This window comes from Salvelinus alpinus, chromosome 21, assembly GCF_045679555.1.
Source record: "Salvelinus alpinus chromosome 21, SLU_Salpinus.1, whole genome shotgun sequence".
Classification (NCBI taxonomy): Eukaryota; Metazoa; Chordata; class Actinopteri; order Salmoniformes; family Salmonidae; genus Salvelinus; species Salvelinus alpinus.
Window position 1 is genome coordinate 6,115,049 of NC_092106.1, and position 18,989 is coordinate 6,134,037.

An 18,989-nucleotide genomic window follows, 5' to 3' on the forward strand; every position below is an offset into this window, starting at 1 on the left:
TCTTTGCAAAAAACGTCACGTTGACGTACCAATCTGAGCTCACGCGAGAACTGCGATTTCATTGCCAGTGTGCGACAGAGACAGCGAAGATGGCGTCGCAGGAGACCGAAGCTTCTCCGCAAACCAACGGCGAGGTAAAATGAATGAAATTGTATGACTGTCATCAATCTGTGACCGTACTAATAGCGACATATGGTTAACTCGAGAGGAGTGAGTGGCACTGCAGATATTGCTATTGAAGTGTGATCATTTCACACGAGCCTCTGTCGTTGTCAATGCCGGTCGGTTTAAAAACGACCCCTGCCTTTCACGATGCGCTTATTACAGCATCTTGCAAGGTAGTTATTTTCTGCTAAACCAACATTAGAACTGTTGACAAACATATTTCTAAACAAAGCAATGAGGTCGGTACTTGGGGAAACAGATACACGTCATGACAGTATATTATTGGGTTAGCCAGCTTTAAACTAGTTAACGTTAGCTAGTTATTATTAGCTGGCTAACTAGTTAGCTACAAGCGGCTAGCTAGACTGACAATGCTATTTAGTCGGCGTATGTACCTATCTCACGTTAGCAGATTAATTTGTTGAACGGCTTTCTTCAATGGACTAACGTTATTCATTGACTGACTAGGCTAGTCTGCTGCATATCATTATTGACTGGGTGCGAAACGAATCACAGCCCGTCGCTGAGAATATATCGAACATCGATGTGATTTAAATATTGCAAGTAGGGATGTGCTTTCTATATTTGGGGTAGTTAGCTAGTTATGGATGTTACATCTTGTTATTAGCTAACATGCAGATCCGACCTGCTTGTTTACAACTGCACTTGGGTCAGACGGGCTTCCTGTGTAGATTAAGACACAGCGAAACTGGCTTAAAATATGGGTTGGAAACCTACTGTACCTCAATCCAGGGATGAGAAATGTGCTGAATTATCCCATTATACACAGAGAAGATTGAATGACAAATAGTTTTTCCTAAACTGGTCTCAAAGCGTTTCGTTTTATACTGTATGTAAATCCGAGACAATCCATTTAGTATGATATGTTACCATGTATGGTATGTATTAATTTGTGGATGTCTATCACCCATTTCGCATGATATGTTAAGAATTTGTTATGAATTCTAGCTAGGCGGCTAACGTCGGCTAGGCTAGGCGGCTAACGTCGGTGTTATCTAGAAGGGTTAAGGTAACATACTAAGTACTTGCAAAGTTGTTAAAGTTACAATTAGCTAAAATGCTAAAGTTGTCCATGATGAGAACTTGCTAGACAATCTTATTATATGCCCATCCATCCACCCGACCAACCACCCTTTTAATTTTTGCCTTAATATATCATAATAATTTGAGTGTCCCAGATTTACAGTTTTTTTGGAAAACTGCCCTTTTCATCCTCATGGTAGGTAGCAGGAGCCACATTAGCCATTTTGGAATTGCAGTTTCAGACAATCAGCTCTTGTTCAACGGAATTGCCTTTCCATAATGGCTGCTGTGGCTATCCCTGGCTATCTTATCCCTGAGACGCAGGCTAAACTACACAGGAAGCCTGTCTGACCCTAGTTCAGTTGTAAGCAAGAGGGTCGGATCTGCTGGTTAGTTATTAGCTAACTAGGTAGCCACTTCATGTCCAAGCTCCATGAGTTCCTTTTGCAAATTTGAGGAACATTTACCTGTGTGACAATTTTGGTTTAGGCAGAGGAAATATGAGTACAAATTTACACCTGACATGGTTATGCTTAGGTAGAAAAACATGTTTTGCTGGTAAATCAATTATCATTACTTCATCAAACAGTTTGCTTAAAGCATCAGGCAAACCTATAGTTGATTTTATTAAAACACATGGGGTGTGTCTATAAATGTAGATCAATTGATTGGTCGAAAGAACAGACGACTTTTGGTCAACCAAGATTTTATTTTTGTCGGGGACAGCCCTAATGCAATGGATTATAACTGGGAGTGTCTCCCTCTCATAGGAACCAGTTTGGTCCTTCTATCTCAGATACTGTCACTCATTTCCCCAATGAGGAATACTATAGGAGCCATGGCAGCAGCTCTCATCTGATTCTCCCATGAAAGATTGACATATTAGGGCTGTCTTGTTGGTGGTTTTGAACGTTTGTAGTCTGCGTCCAATTGGCAGAATTTAATGTGTAGTAGTAGGTTAAATGTAACCCAAGTTGAAAATGTGAGTCGTAATGATTTGCTGCTTCAGATGACCTGGCCTCCTCAATCCCCCGACCTCAACCAAATTGAGGTGGTTAGGGATGAGTCAGACCGCAGAGTGAAGGAAAACCAGCCAACAAGTTCTCAGCATATGTGGGAACTCCAAGACTGTTGGAAAACCTTTCCAGGTGGTTGAGAGAATGCCAAGAGTGTGCAAATGGTGGCTATTTGAAGAATCTCAAATCTCAAACATATTTTGATTTGTTTTACACTTTATAGGTTACTACATGATTCCATATGTGTTTTTTCATTCATAGTTTTGATGTCTTCAGTAGAGATAGAGATACTCTGAATGATCGGCTATGAAAAGCCAACTGACATTTACTCCTGGCCTGTTGCACCCTCGACAACCACTGTGATTATTATTTGACCCTGCTGGTCATCTATGAACATTTGAACATCTTGGCCATGTTCTGTTATAATCTCCACCCGGCACAGCCAGAAGAGGACTGGCCACCCCTCATAGCCTGGTTCCTCTCTAGGTTTCTTCCTAGGTTCTGGCCTTTCTAGGGAGTTTTCCTAGCCCCCGTGCTTCTAGACCTGCATTGCTTGCTGTTTGTGGTTTTAGGCTGGGTTTCTGTACAGGACTTTGTGACATCGGCTGATGTAAGAAGGGCTTTATAAATAAATTTGATTGATTCACTATTATTCTACAATGTAAAAAAATAAAACCCTTGAATGAGTAGGTGTTCTTAAGCTTTTGACCGGTAGTGTATATATTTGCTCCCATCTCAGTGAACTAATCCATTGCGGAGGCCTAGACTAAAAGCCAATTTATGCTTGATCTGAAAATGTGGTCGGATGTTCCATATGGAGGGTGTGACGCAATTGTGGAGCCTCCAGAGGCCAAATCGATCTCCGTACCGCATTGCGCCTCCTAAATTTTGTAACAATGAGGAGGGTTCTGTATAACTCAGCGTTGACATGATTGGTTGACGGTAGGTGGGAAAGGTACATTGTGTAGAAAACTCACTCACTTCCTTGTCAACAGCTGTCCACTGCTCCACGAAGCTCAAGAAGTATGAATGCCCTGACCTGTGCCGAGGCCGTTTCACAATAAGTGCTGCATGGCCAATGAAAATGTTGGATTGACCATGCGTCCAGATGCACAATACTTCTCTCTCCAGAATGCGTGATCTCCCGCCAGTTTGTGCACATTCATTGTTTCATAACTTCAGTGAATTGTTTGCGTTTGATTGTTAGTGAATATCTATTCCCCATTACATATATCACCAGTAGTACATTTACTGTTAATTCCTATAATTTCAAATCTACAATGTTTGTTTATTTGGTTATATAAATATCTGTTAATGCATTAAATATTATTCCTTCCCGTTATCATTGTCGGAGTGGACACATTGTTTGCAGAGTGCACAACCTATGCTACACTTGTGAAAACAAGTGGATAGAATTTTGATTAACCAAATGACAATGATTTTGAGAAAAGATGTTATTATAAATAAAATTGAACTGTTTCACAAATGTGCTTATGAAAACCATAACTGGCACGCAGATCGGTAGAAATGGTCAAATAAATTGGCATTCCACATAAGGTCGCCGAGTCTTCGTGTAGCCTGTTACCGGCAACTTCAGAGTAAAGTCAAAATCTTAGGTCAGGTTTTTTCTTCTTCTTCTGGTTATCTAGATCTCTGGCGCTCTCTTGAGTCATTAGTCTTATTTCATCAAACCGTAAACTCAATGCATATAGTTGATTTTATTAAAACGCATAGGGTGTGTCTGTATATGGAAATTACACGCTTAAACATTTTGAAAGAACCGAGGACTTTCGGTGAACCAAGATTGGGTATGTGACTCACCTAATTCATTGGAGATTCTTGAAATGAGTCCCAGACTGGATAACCCCAAAGTGACACTTTCAGTCACCGGTGTTGGGTCTTCTTTTTTGTTTTGCATTAGTTCTACTGTCGACAGAACAAAATACGCCAGACATAGGTACATTTTTTGTTGTTGTCTAACCACATTTCCATCTACAGTTTTTATGTGAGTAAAATCATGACAGCTGTAATGGAAACGGGAAGTTTTGGAACAATTTTATAAATGCCGACAGACTACGGATGTTAACCATTAATTGGTTAGCCGCCTAAAATACATTTTGTCCGGTAATGCTTATCGGTCTATAGGTGCATTTGCATTATTGAGTGGAATTAAATTGGTGCGTGTGCATGACAAAATCACACATGCACAGCATACGGGGGCTAGTTTGCGAAGCGGAATAGCCTATCACCTGTCACACACAGTGCAGGAGAATAGCTCCTCAAAAAGCCTGTACTGAAGTGAAATGTGCTTTTGTAACCACAGTAATTGCTCAACAAATAACAACTCTAAATGAGCGTCCGGTCGTATATTTGTTTGAAACCTCAACGTTTTACTTTATTGAGTCATGTCTTACCTTGCTTCAAAGTAGCCTTGCGAAAATCCATTCATTGAAACGTGGGGGAAATTATTTTATAAAGACTTCCTCATGCCATTAATGAAAATGTCTCTCCTGTTCTATTGGTTTTCATATCAACTTTCTTTTGTTGTCCACAAGCCAAGGTCATAATCCTAGTCCTGTTAGAAACTCATCCTAGTTGTTGCTATTAGATTCCCCCTCTAAGTTTCTAATGGAGATTTTCATCAAATCTAATTTTATTGGTCACATGCACATGTTTAGCAGATGGTATTGCGGGTGTAGTGAAATGCTTGGTTTTCTAGCTCCAACAGTGCAGTAATATCTAACAATTTCACAACAATACACACGCATTTAAAGGAATGGAGTTAAGAATATAGCAATATTTGGATGAGCAATGTCGGAGCAGCATAGACTAAAATACAGTAGAATAGAATACAGTATATACATATGAAATGAGTAATGCAAAATTTGTAAACATTTATTAAAGTGACTTGTTCCAGTTATTTAAGTGGCCAGTGATTTCAAGTCTATGTATATAGGGCAGCAGCCTCTAAGGTGCAGGGTTGAGTAACCTGATGGTAGCCGGCTAGTGATGGCTATTTAACAGTCTGATGGCCTTGAGATAGATGTTTTCCAGTCTCTCGGTCCCAGCTTTGATGCACCTGTACTGACTTCGCCTTCTGGATGATAGCGAGGTGAACAGGCAGTGGCTCGGGTGGTTGTTGTCCTTGATGATATTTTTGTCCTTCCTTTGACATCGGGTGCTGTAGGTGTCCTGGGGGGCAGGTAGTTTGGCCCCGGTGATGCAATGGGCAGACCGCACCACCTTCTGGTGAGCCCTGCGGTTGAGGGTGGTGCAGTTGCCATATCAGGTGGTGATACACCACGACAGGATGCTTTCAATTGTGCATCTGTAAAAATTTGAGGGTTTTAGTTATTAAGCCAAATTTTGGCGCTGTTGCACCTTCACAACATTCTCTGTCTGGGTGGACCATTTCAGTTTGTCAGTGATGTGTGCGCCGAGGAACTTGAAGCTTTCCACCTTCTCCGCTGTGGTCCCGTGGATGTGGATAGGGGGGTGCTTCCTCTGCTGTTTCCTTAAGTCCATGATCAGCTCCTTTGTTTTGTTGACGTTGGATGAGATGTTATTTTACTGGCACCACCCTCCCAGGGCCCTCACCTCCATGGAAGGCTGTCTCGTCATTGTTGGTAATCAGGCCTACCACTGTTGTGTCGTCTGCAAACTTGATGATTGAGTTGGAGGCGTGCGTGGCCACGCAGTCATGGGTGAACAGGGAGTACAGGAGGGGGCTGAACACACACCCTTGTGGGGCCCCTGTGTTGAGGATCAGCGACGTGGAGGGGATGTTTCCTACCTTCATCACCTGGGGGGCGGCCCGTCAGGAAGTTCAGGACCCAGTTGCACAGTGCGGGGTTCAGACTCAGGGCCCCAAGCTTAGTGATGAGCTTGGAGGGTACTATGGTGTTGAAGGCTGAGCTATAGTCAATTAACAGTATTCTTACATAGGTATTCCTCTTGTCCAGATGGGATACGGCAGTGTGATGGCGATTGGATCATCTGTAGATCTATTGGGGCGGTAAGCAAATTGAAGTGGATCTAGGGTGTCAGGTAAGCTAGAGGTGATATGATCCTTGACTAGTCTCTCAAAGCACTTCATGATGACAAAAGTGAGTGCTACGGGCCGATTGTCATTTAGTTCAGTTTGTTCCTGTACCCAAGAAGGCAATGGTGGACATTTTGAAGTATGTGGGGACAGCAGACTGGGATAGGGAGAGATTGAATATGTCTGTAAACACTCCAGCCAGCTGGTCTGCGCATGCTCTGAGGACACAGCTAGGGATGTCTGGGCCGGCTGCCTTGCGAGGGTTAACACGCTTCCCACCTTGGGACGACTTCCTTTGTTAGGGCTGAGAATAAGCGTATTGTCATTATATGAAGATCTCTGTTATTATTTTATGTTGGTCACGTCATTTTACTGTTTGGAAAACTTACTGTTTGGAAAACTCGGTTAATAATGAGCGTCAGTTAGTCGGCAGCAAAATTGACTGACATTTTGCATCCCTACAACAGACAATTTGTTCAGACAATTTGTTCGTTCAACATTGTGGGATCTTTTTGTGTCGTTAAAATGTTTTATGCAATAAATGGAGGTGGATATCAAAGTAAACTTGAAGTCACGCGATGGTCGTCCCACTACGACTCGGAAAACCATGCATTTTATTCGGCTACAGATTAAATCAATTGATGAACTTCACAGGGTGGTGAAAATGCAAGGTGATAAGCGTGATGCTCCTTTTCAATAAATATCGAGGGTCTTATTCTGTGGACATGATGGTTGATGCTTGGCTGCCGTTTTGATATTTTGAAATCTCGCTCTTTTGTCCATAATAATCTCATTATGTAGGCTATACACGCACTGTGTCTGTGAGCTGTTGGCTAGAGGGCACATGCCAATACCAGATTGGGCACATTCACTATATAACACAACATTTAGAGTTGAAAATGTGATGGAAACCCATTTAACTTGTATTTTTTAGACTGTACATGGGAATTGAACAGCAAAAGTCATGTGCACTATGTCATCACGCACAGACTTTTGTCCAAAACTAGTCAGTTTGATGGAAACGTCTCTGGTGGGAAAATGCACATATTTTGTTTAGGCAGAGTTTAGAATATTCACATGAAAATCTGTCACCTAGCTAGTGAAATGGATTATGCGGTTTTAAAAAAAAACATTTTTGCAACCTACGCTCTCCTTTATCAGTGAACTGTTGTCTAGAGGGCATCCACCAAGACAAGATTGGGCAAGTTCGCTATTGATAGCAACAGTTTTTGTGACAACCAATGGAAATGCAATGGAATCCCATTGAACTTCAGTTTTTTTATTCAGTACATGGAAACCTATGTGGAAAATGTGCTATTTATTTGCACTATGCTATGTCATCAGGCATAGCTTTTCATCCGTAACAAGCCAGTTTGATGGAAAAACCTGTATCTTTTTAGTCTATAATTAGCTAGTGGAAGGCAACCTATTTTAGGATTCCCTGATTGATCTATTGTGTGTGTGTGTGTGTGTGTGTAGGTGAGCAGCAATGGAGCTGTTGCAGCCGTGGATGGCCAGGCTGTACAGACTGCTGCTGGGGACCCTGCACAGCAACAGCCGGCTCCACCACCCAATGCATGGTCGGTCATAAAAGGAGTCCTGTTCAGGTGGGTCAGAGATGTACACACACACACACACACACTTATATGAAAACAGTAGACAGCCCCTGTTTACTTGAATGTGGGATGTGTTTTTAACCTCTCTAGGGGGTGTGGGACGCTACCGTCCCACCTGGCAAACATCCAGTGAAATTGCAGAGCGCCAAATTCAAAATCAGAAATACTCATTATAAAAATTCATGAAACATACAAGTGTTATACATCGGTTTAAAGATTAACTTCTTGTTAATCCAACCACAGTGTCAGATTTCAAAAAGGCTTTACGGCGAAAGCAAACCATGCGATTATCTGAGAACAGCGCCCAGCAGACAAATCATTACAAACAGTAACCAGCCAAGTAGAGGAGTAACAAAAGTCAGAAATAGCGATAAAATATATTACTTACCTTTGATGATCTTCATATGGTTACACTCCCAAGACTCCATGTTACACAATAAATGTTCGTTTTGTTCGATAAAGTCCCTCTTTATATTCAAAAACCTCCATTTTGTTGGTGCGTTTTGTTCAGTAATCCAATGGAACAATGCGTGGGCACAGCAGACAGACGAAAAATCTAAAAAGTACCATAAAAGTTCGTAGAAACATGTCAAACTATGTTTATAATCAATCCTCAGGTTGTTTTTGTCATAAATAATCGATCATATTTCAACTGGACAATAGCTTCGTCAATAGAAAACGAAAAACAAGAAAGGCACGCTCCCGTTCACGCGCAGGATTCATGTCTGGAAATTTCCAATTTCCATAATAGCACTTCCTGGATGGATTTACCTCAGGTTTTCGCCTGCCATATCAGCTCTGTTATACTCACAGACATTATTTTAACAGTTTTGGAAACTTTAGTGTATTTTCTATCCAAATCTACCAATTATATGCATATCCTAGCTTCTGGGCCTGAGTAGCAGGCAGTTTACTTTGGGCACGCTTTTCATCCAAAATTCCGAATGCTGCCCCCTACCCTAATGAGGTTAAGTAGTATGGTTGATGGTAAGGCTATCCTCTAATGGGGTCTGGGCCATGCCCTAATTTGACTGGGATAATGGCCTTCTCCCACTCTAAACTGCCACATTCACCTAGAGTGGTCTGCTAGTTTAGGTCTGTTAGAATCAGGGTGGAGCTCAGTCCCATTTACAGCTCTACCGACCCGCAGTCAATTAATTTACAGTGCCTAATAGATTCAAATGCAGGCTTTGTATTGTGGTGTCATATCAGGGGATTGTTGCCAGAGACAAATTGCACTCATTAGAGAGAAACCAGTTCACACTTCAAGACACAGGGTTTAAAGTGATTGGGAGGTAACCTTGGTTGTTGATACAATGACTAAAGACCTTCATTCAAGTCATGCACACCAGCAGCATTTCATTAAATTAATCTCGGAGGTGTCTTGTCTTAAAGGTGTGATTTTGTTTAACTTTCGGTGTTTGCTAGATGATAATAAATGTTCTCAACCTATTGGAGTCACTCTAAACTCTGCTGGTCTTCTCATGAGTGGAGACAGAAACAGAGTGCTTGGGCCAGCGAGGGATTAGAATGACATTTAAGGTGCATTAATGAGTATCAGGAGAGTTGGGTCCTATCATAGAAGCAGTGCGGTGTGAGAGTTTCGTACTGTTGCAACACATTTCCCTAGAGTATTTCAGTCAACTGATACTTGAAGCTCAAAACAAGATGTCAAACTTGGAAGAAGCCCCCGTTGTTGTGAGCCTGACAGTGGTAGCTCGATGGGATACGAGACCATCAGATTAGGCAACAGGGTTCAATCCTTTCCAACGTCTGATGCTAAATATATATATATATATACTGCTCAAAAAAATAAAGGGAACACTAAAATAACACATCCTAGATCTGAATGAATGAACTATTCTTATTAAATACTTTTTTCTTTACATAGTTGAATGTGCTGACAACAAAATCACACAAATTATCAATGGAAATAAAATGTATCAACCCATGGAGGTCTGGATTTGGAGTCACACTCAAAATTAAAGTGGAAAACCACACTACAGGCTGATCCAACTTTGATGTAATGTCCTTAAAACAAGTCAAAATGAGGCTCAGTAGTGTGTGTGGCCTCCACGTGCCTGTATGACCTCCCTACAACGCCTGGGCATGCTCCTGATGAGGTGGCGGATGGTCTCCTGAGGGATCTCCTCCCAGACCTGGACTAAAGCATCCGCCAACTCCTGGACAGTCTGTGGTGCAACGTGGCGTTGGTGGATGGAGCGAGACATGATGTCCCAGATGTGCTCAATTGGATTCAGGTCTGGGGAACGGGCGGGCCAGTCCATAGCATCAATGCCTTCCTCTTGCAGGAACTGCTGACACACTCCAGCCACATGAGGTCTAGCATTGTCTTGCATTAGGAGGAACCCAGGGCCAACCGCACCAGCATATGGTCTCACAAGGGGTCTGAGGATCTCATCTCGGTACCTAATGGCAGTCAGGCTACCTCTGGCGAGCCCATGGAGGGCTGTGCGGCCCCCCAAAGAAATGCCACCCCACACCATGACTGACCCACCGCCAAACCGGTCATGCTGGAGGATGTTGCAGGCAGCAGAACGTTCTCCACGGCGTCTCCAGACTGTCACGTCTGTCACATGTGCTCAGTGTGAACCTGCTTTCATCTGTGAAGAGCACAGGGCGCCAGTGGCGAATTTGCCAATCTTCGTGTTCTCTGGCAAATGCCAAACGTCCTGCACGGTGTTGGGCTGTAAGCACAACCCCCACCTGTGGACGTCGGGCCCTCATTACCACCCTCATGGAGTCTGTTTCTGACCGTTTGAGCAGACACATGCACATTTGTGGCCTGCTGGAGGTAATTTTGCAGGGCTCTGGCAGTGTTCCTCCTGCTCCTTCTTGCACAAAGGCGGAGGTAGCGGTCCTTCTGCTGGGTTGTTGTCCTCCTACGGCCTCCTCCACGTCTCCTGATGTACTGGCCTGTCTCCTGGTAGCGCCTCCATGCTCTGGACACTACGCTGACAGACACAGCAAACCTTCTTGCCACAGCTCGCATTGATGTGCCATCCTGGATGAGCTGCACTACCTGAGCCACTTGTGTGGGTTGTAGACTCCGTCTCATGCTACCACTAGAGTGAAAGCACCGCCAGCATTCAAAAGTGACCAAAACATCAGCCAGGAAGCATAGGAACTGAGAAGTGGTCTGTGGTCACCACCTGCAGAACCACTCCTTTATTGGGGGTGTCTTGCTAATTGCCTATAATTTCCACCTGTTGTCTATTCCATTTGCACAACAGCATGTGAAATTTATTGTCAATCAGTGTTGCTTCCTAAGTGGACAGTTTGATTTCACAGAAGTGTGATTGACTTGGAGTTACATTGTGTTGTTTAAGTGTTCCCTTTATTTTTTTGAGCAGTGTATAAACAACAGCTTGTCTTCATCTCAACCTTTTTATGCCAAGTGGGATCGTTGGTATTACCCTAACTTTTACCTAACATTAACATTAACCCTTACCTTAACTGGTTTAAATTTAAACTTCAATGGGGTGATGTCTGTTGGGTGGTCTCAATCAGAGAAGTATAATTATGTTTACATGGTCTCAAGCATCCCACTTAGTAAAATGTGTAGTGTAAAGGGATTTTTCTAAATGTTGAATTGATTTCAATTAGACAATGCTGACCTTCTCTTCCCTTGTCCTCGTCCTCTGCAGGATCTTTGTCATCTGGGCCATCAGTAGCTGGTTCCGCAGGTCCTCTACTCCAGACCCCAGTACCCCAGCAGGGGCACCACACTTACCCAGCCGAAACCTTTTCCCCAAGGAAAGCCTCATGGTACGCCAGCCTTTTCGCACCGTTCTGCATAAGCAATTAGCCCCAGGTCATTTGACTGTATTGACTTCCTGGTTGACCTTTGGTCTGTGCCTGCTGCTCAGTGTAGGTTCTCTGGGTGAGCTGCGTGAACAGCTGGTGTCCGTTGACGAGCTTGGTCCTGGCTCGCTTGTTGACTTGCGCTCAGTAATTTAGTGCACACTGCCGGACAAAGAAGCTGTGCTACAGCAAACAACCACCCAAAGTAGTACCATATGGGAAAATCAATAGGAGAACATGAAGGAAAATGGAAATATATGTTAACCTGTTTTTCCTTCTGTCCTCAGGACCTGTATGTGTACATCTCCCAGGACGAGGTCTTCTCTGACTTCAATGACACACAGTCCCTGTTCTGGTTCCATAGAGACCTGGTCTACGGAGACTGGAACACTGGAGAAGAGGGGGACGGCTGCTATGAGCACTCACTGGATCTGGACATCCAAGAGGTGAGGGGGGGGGGGGGCTGGGGAGGGGGATGTAAGAGTAGGATTTTCATTTTCTAATCTCTCTCTGATTCTATGTGCTACAGAAGGTTCAAATGAATGGTTCCCTCTACATCCACGTGTATTTCACGAAGACCGGATTCCACCCAGACCCCAAACGCAAGGGCCAGTATCGTCGGCTAGCGACAGTCCATGCCACGCGAAGTAAGTAGCTGACACACACCCTCAACTCTGGTGCATGCATGACCTTTTCAAACTAGTATGTAAATGGTTTGACTCATGTTTTCCTCTTTGACTCTTTCAGTGCTGAACAAGTTCAAACGCAGGAAGTTCGTGAAGACTAAGAACCTGCTGACGGGGGAGACCGAGACCGACCCGGAGATGATCAAGGTCAGCTGTGTTTACCATGATTCATAGACCCCATTCCTTTTTCAGTCAGTAGACCCAGTCCACACAGTATTGATTGACTGCCGTTCCTCTTCTCCCCCCTCCCCCCCCCCCCCCCCCAGCGAGCGGAGAGCCACGGCCCAGTGGAGATCATCTCCCACTGGCACCCCAACCTCACCATCAACATGGTGGACGACCATACAGCCTGGGTCAAGGGCTCGGTCCCCCCTCCACTGGACCAACGTAAGCTCTACCCACCTATTCTCGTGCTTCTCAGGTCATACCAGAGCATGTACTAGGAGGGTTGAGATCTACTGCTTATTTACAAAAGTCAAACTGAAGGTGAAATACCTTTTAGTTACTGCTCTATTCTGTCTGTCTCTCATTTTCTCAACCCATTATTTTTACCCTCCCCAAACCTACAGATGTGAAGTTTGACGCGGTGAGCGGCGACTACTATCCTATCGTCTACTTCAACGACTACTGGAACCTGCAGAAAGACTACTACCCCATCAATGAGACCCTGCAGTCGCTGCCTCTGCGCCTGTCCTACTGCCCGCTGTCCCTGTGGCGCTGGCAGCTCTACGCTGCCCAGAACGCCCGCTCACCATGGAACTTCCTGCCAGAGGACACCTACGAGCAGTCTGACGAGGACCAGGACTCTGTCAAGGTCAGGGGTTAGAGGTCATAGGTCAGGGCAGAGTGTAAATAGAGAAGGCGATAATAGATCTCGGTTTTGTTTTTGCTCCTCCAATGTAGCACATCTTAGAATCAGACTGGTCCCGGAGTCTAGACTCCATGTTGTTTCCCTGGTAACAGTTGCTAAGGAACTGTGTTGTCTCTGTAGGTGGCCCTGCTGGAAACCAATCCGTACCTCCTGGGCGTGACCATCGTAGTCTCCATCGTACACAGCATCTTTGAGTTCCTGGCATTTAAGAATGGTGAGCTCGCCTTGCCTCTGTTTCTACAGCTTAACTGCCTATTAGAAGACCACTTTTAGATTATATATATTCTACGGTGTGGTAGAATGTTGTTTCTATACTCGTCGCTCTCTCTGTCTGTGTGTGTGTGTCAGACATCCAGTTCTGGAACAGCAGGCAGTCTATGGAGGGTCTCTCTGTGCGCTCCATCATCTTTGGGGTGTTCCAGTCCCTGGTGGTGCTGCTTTACATCCTGGACAATGAGACCAACTTCGTGGTGCAGGTCAGTGGGTTTTTCATTTATTTCAAAAAGGATTAAATAAAGACTTGTCACCAGACCCTTTGTAATGTCATTCATCACGGCAGGCTCTGTACACATGTCATTCATGACCATTGTACTATAGCAGAGTGGTTCCTTTACTAATCCCTATCTTGTGTCCCATAACATCCAGGTCAGCGTGTTCATCGGCCTGCTCATCGACTTCTGGAAGATCACCAAGGTCATGGACGTCAAGGTGAGATGGAGGACGGGTATTTCGATGTGTTTGGTTGCACAAATGAATCCCTGTTAGCTCATCCGGATGTGTCTCCTCCCCAGTTGGACAGAGAGAACAAATTGTTCGGGATCCTCCCACGCTTATCAATAAAAGACAAGTCAACGTACGTGCAGTCCTCCACCAAAGTCTTCGACGACGTAAGGAAACGCGGCACCACATACTATCTTTATTTACCGCTCGCATGGAAAATCTTGTACTGATGGTTTTTGTCCTGTCCTCTGCGCAGATGGCCTTCAAGTACCTGTCATGGCTGCTCTACCCTCTGTTCGGGTGCTATGCCGTTTACAGTGTGTTGTACCAAGAGCACAAAGGCTGGTACTCATTCGTACTGGGCATGCTCTATGGCTTCTTGTTAACCTTTGGTGAGTCACTGGTGGTCATTGTTCAGAAGTGTGATTTATATTTTGTATGATTTTTATCAGGAATTCCTAGTTTTCTGGTCTTGGAAAATCATCCTTTCCTCTCCTTTTCTATGCTGTGATGATCACATCGCTAAATATCTGTTCCGCAGTCCAGGACAAGTGGCAGTCTATGCCGTCTTAATCCTCATTTACATAGTCTAATCCTTATTGACAGTCTGTCCTAGCAGCCAGTCTAGCTTTATTGATAGTCTGTCCTTGTCATTCTCTCCTAAATTACTTTTTTTAAATTAATTGACATTTTAAGCGATATTCTACCCTAAATGATGTGTTGTCGATGTGTTGTCGTGTCTGCTTTGTGATTGGCTCAGGTTTCATCACGATGACGCCACAGCTGTTCATCAACTATAAGATGAAGTCTGTGGCCCACCTCCCATGGAGGATGCTCACCTACAAGGCACTGAACACCTTCATCGACGACCTGTTCGCCTTTGTCATCAAGATGCCCATGATGTACAGGATAGGATGTCTCAGAGACGGTGTGTTATCACTCACTGCCCTCCAAACACACACATTTCATACACTTAGTACAGCCCATTCCGGTTCTTAACAATGACTATCCCGTTGATATTAAAAAACCCTAGTTCCCTTAGGTGTTTTAACGGTACACGTAGTCCTACCGAACCGTTCGGTACGGGGACCGCTGTTCGGGCCGCACCGTGGGCCCAAAAGAATGGATTTTAAAAATGATGTACAACCTCAAAGCACTAGGCCTGTAGGGAAGGGTGGATACCTAGTCAGTTGTACAACTGAATGCATTCAACTGAAATGTGTCTACCGCATTTAACCCCACCCCTCTGAATCAGAGAGGTGCAGGGGGGTCCTGCCTTCATCGACATCCACGTCATCGGCTGTAGGCTATGCATACGCGCCGTTGTATGCCTCTTGAGTACACCGGCGCTGAAAAAAATAAAATAATTCAGGCTGTTTTGTTAAAACGACTACAGTGGTTCATCATTTAAAAAGTTGTATTATAGTGAGCGGTATGCTGGGACACGTGTCAGTGAGTGGCATTGTTTGCCGTTAATGCTCATTTGAACCACCACAGGGCGTCTTGGAGCATATCTACGCCATCTAGTCTTTTTGTCATTATTTTATTAATGAAAACACAAAGATGCTGATGAACAAATACTGTATACTACTTTCTATTGGATATACAGTATATACTGTACATCATGCCCCATTATAAGGTGGCTTTGATTATTATGTGGATTATAATACATTTACATTTTGTAGGGGGTTGATGCATTTTCATTAGGGAAAATCAGGTCTGTGATATTGAGTTAGACATTTCAAACTTTAGTCTTGTCAGGTGAACTTATCTTTTGGTCTGATCATTTCGTTCAAGCATTTTATTTATAAAAATAAGTTAAAAAGGAGCCTTGAATAATTAAACAATAAATGAACTGCAACATGTTGACTAAAGCAATTGCAATCACAGTGGAATGCGACTGTTTTTAATCTGGGCTGTACTATTATTGTATTTGTTGTGTTCCAAACGGTCTGAATTTAAGTTAATGAATTCCCTGCTACCAATCGGCAGATATCTTAATTCTTATTAGCCAATGCCCATCACGTGATTGGGGTCCTTCTCACAGGCATCGAAGCTTTGAGTGAGGCCACAAGACAGAGGGATGCATCGGAGCACGTCCTTATTTAATTTGGAGGCTCAAAATGCAATTGGCGGGAAAACATCCTTCTCAAAAGTGCACCGCAAATATGACAGGGATGAAAATATCCTTCAGAAATAGGGAAGACACAAAGACTCATCAACAAGCATGGGTTGTTTAATATTAGAACAATTGTCTTTGGCTGCTAGACAACAAAAGAAAGTTGAGAACATGAGAGAAATAAATACTGACTTCAATTGCATATGAGGAAGTGTTTATAAAAGAATCCCCTTAACATTCCTATGGTCAGAACGTGGCAAGACATGCCTCATAAAATGACAAACGACTGTTTTAAACAATTGCGTTTATGGTTAAATAGTCTAAAGCTGTGTTCGAATACCCATACTAATATACTACATACTAAACTCAGCAAAAAAAGAAACGTCCCTTTTCATGACCCTGTCTTTAAAAGATAATTCGTAAAAATCCAAATTTCTTCATTGTAAACGTTTTAAACACTGTTTCTCATGCTTGTTCAATGAACCATAAACAATTAATGAACATGCACCTGTGGAACGGTTGTTAAGACACTAACAGCTTACAGAGGGTAGGCAATTAAGGTCACAGTTATGAAAACGTAGGACACTAAAGAGGCCTTTCTACTGACTCTGAAAAACACCAAAAGAATGATGCCCAGGGTCCCTGCTCATCTGCGTGAACGGGGCCTTAGGCATGCGGACTGCAGATGTGGCCTGGGCAAAAAATTGCCATGTCTGTACTGTGAGACGCCTAAGACCGCGCTACAGGGAGACAGGACGGACAGCTGATCGTCCTCGCAGTGGCAGACAACGTGTAACAACACCTACACAGGATCGGTACATCCGAACATCACACCTGCGGGACAGGTACAGGATGGCAACAATAACTACCCGAGTTACACCAGAAACGCACAATCCCTCCATCAGTGCTCAGACTGTCCGCAATGGGCTGAGAGAGGCTGGACTGAGGGCTTGTAGGCCTGTTGTAAGGCAGGTCCTCACCAGACATCACCGGCAACAACGTCGCCTATGGGCACAAACCCACCGTCGCTGGACCAGACAGGACTGACAAAAAGTGCTCTTCGCGTTTTGTCTCGACATCCGGGAAATTTTGGCATACTAACTATATCCATACTATGTCCAATAAGCATACTATATACTCAATTCATGTCACAAATAGTGCGGTCGTATGATTATTCGAAGACGGCTCCGATGGCAAGGTGGGTGTTGCAGTGTGCGACAGGCACTAGCCTTTCTCTATCAGAATGAAAGGTGATTCAAGTATGTCGACAGAATCAAGCCATTAGACAATAATGTTCCTACATTATATTTGTCAAACATGACTGGCGTTTAGCCTATTGTGGCAGACCAGGTGGTTTGGTCAAGACGTTTACACAGATCAGACACGGACAGAGTAGGATTAGCTCAGTTTCAAGGGTGTTTATTTAAATAATAAATCAAAAGAAAAGGATAGGTCTCCCCCATGAGACCCTCTCCGGGATACCGTCTTCTGGGCTCCGGGTCTGGCTGTATCCTGTCGGGCACAAAAACTGAACTCCCTCATTTTACCTCAGGCACCGTCTCCAACTATACGGAAGTCACCTTTCTTCCCCCAGTCCCTTTCTTTGTGTGCTGCCCTTCAGGCAGCTTTATGGGACTCGTACAGCTGGTGAGCAATCAGCCAACCACATTCAGCCCCAATTAGTCCTGGCACGTCCAGCAGAGGGAGCCATCGCCTCGTGGTGTAGACTCCGTCTGCCACCAGGCCTCGACGAGTTTCCCTGTGGTGGCTGACCTGTTGTACGCCACACTATATATATGTAATTAAAAGTCTCATTAAAGTTTGGCTACATTCTCAGGCGCCTTATGTCAGCATCGGTCCGGACAGGTTGTAGCCAATAAGCATAGCCTATCACCTACACTTTAACATGTACGCTAATTATTTATGTACAATTACAAACACTTGTGTTTTTCTTAAGAATAGCTGTTTTTTTTGTTTTTTTCCTTCGGTTTTCAAATCAATTTAATTGGCTATTTTGGTTAATGTCTTTGGTGCCCTTGCAGAGGGCCTTGGTGCCCTGGCAGATTGGGCAGCTATTAAAGGCCGAATGGCCATGACCCTAAACTCATGAATTTCCAGGCCTGGCTATACATACATTTTGAGTCCCTAAAAATAGAACTCAACTCAGCAAGTCTATTGTCCTGCTGATGGCCCATCAAGGTTGGATGGCTTCTTTTGTATCCCAATAATAGGTTAGGGTGCCGAATGATTTACACCTGGTCCGCAGATGAGGCATTGCCAGCTGTGAACTTTACAGCATGCTTCAGACAACCCAGGTGAATGTGACTTTACATCAAATGTTGCAATGGTAAAACATTTGATAACTAAATTTCGCCTGACACGATCACTTTGCTTACTCTTAATTCTTGCCTTTTTATGTTGGCATGCATAACCTTATTTAACCTATTCTGATATGTTGATCGGCATTGCACTGAATCGTACAGTATTATGCCGGTTGAGAGGAATTTTGATCATATTACCGTTATATCAACACACTCCTAACTCCCGTTCAACAACTCTCTAAATCGCTTTTGTATGCGCTCCAAGTGGATAACTTGAAATAACGTAGGTTGATTCAAATAATCAAAAGCAAAATGTGATTTTTTGCCTAGTGGTATTTTAGGCATATGTCAATTAGGCCTGATGTAAAATCATTGTCGAGAGAATTTTGCATGTAGGTGTAGATTATTTATGGGTTGATAATTCAATGGAAAGAAGTAGAGGTTGCTTAACCAACGTGAGCTGACGTGTAACCTAAAAATGTGTAAACATCATTGGAAAGGAAAAGGCGCAACGCTCACTGACCATGAAAAATTATTAGTTTTATTAAGCAAGTTTAAAATATT

The 18,989-nt window shown here is 43.6% G+C and overlaps 1 protein-coding gene across 1 annotated transcript in view; it reads left to right on the forward strand.

Moving 5' to 3' along the window:
- Window positions 1-18,989, forward strand: part of LOC139547691 (putative lipid scramblase CLPTM1) — a 24,753-nt gene continuing 5,764 nt past the window's right edge. The window contains exons 1-14 of the mRNA XM_071356684.1: window positions 1-134; window positions 7,747-7,874; window positions 11,552-11,672; window positions 11,996-12,154; window positions 12,238-12,355; window positions 12,456-12,541; window positions 12,661-12,781; window positions 12,964-13,208; window positions 13,386-13,479; window positions 13,614-13,741; window positions 13,911-13,973; window positions 14,057-14,152; window positions 14,242-14,377; window positions 14,746-14,913. Of these exons, the coding sequence (XP_071212785.1) occupies window positions 90-134; window positions 7,747-7,874; window positions 11,552-11,672; window positions 11,996-12,154; window positions 12,238-12,355; window positions 12,456-12,541; window positions 12,661-12,781; window positions 12,964-13,208; window positions 13,386-13,479; window positions 13,614-13,741; window positions 13,911-13,973; window positions 14,057-14,152; window positions 14,242-14,377; window positions 14,746-14,913 (1,708 nt within the window). The 5' untranslated portion in view covers window positions 1-89. The remainder of the gene's footprint in view (window positions 135-7,746; window positions 7,875-11,551; window positions 11,673-11,995; window positions 12,155-12,237; window positions 12,356-12,455; window positions 12,542-12,660; window positions 12,782-12,963; window positions 13,209-13,385; window positions 13,480-13,613; window positions 13,742-13,910; window positions 13,974-14,056; window positions 14,153-14,241; window positions 14,378-14,745; window positions 14,914-18,989) is intronic.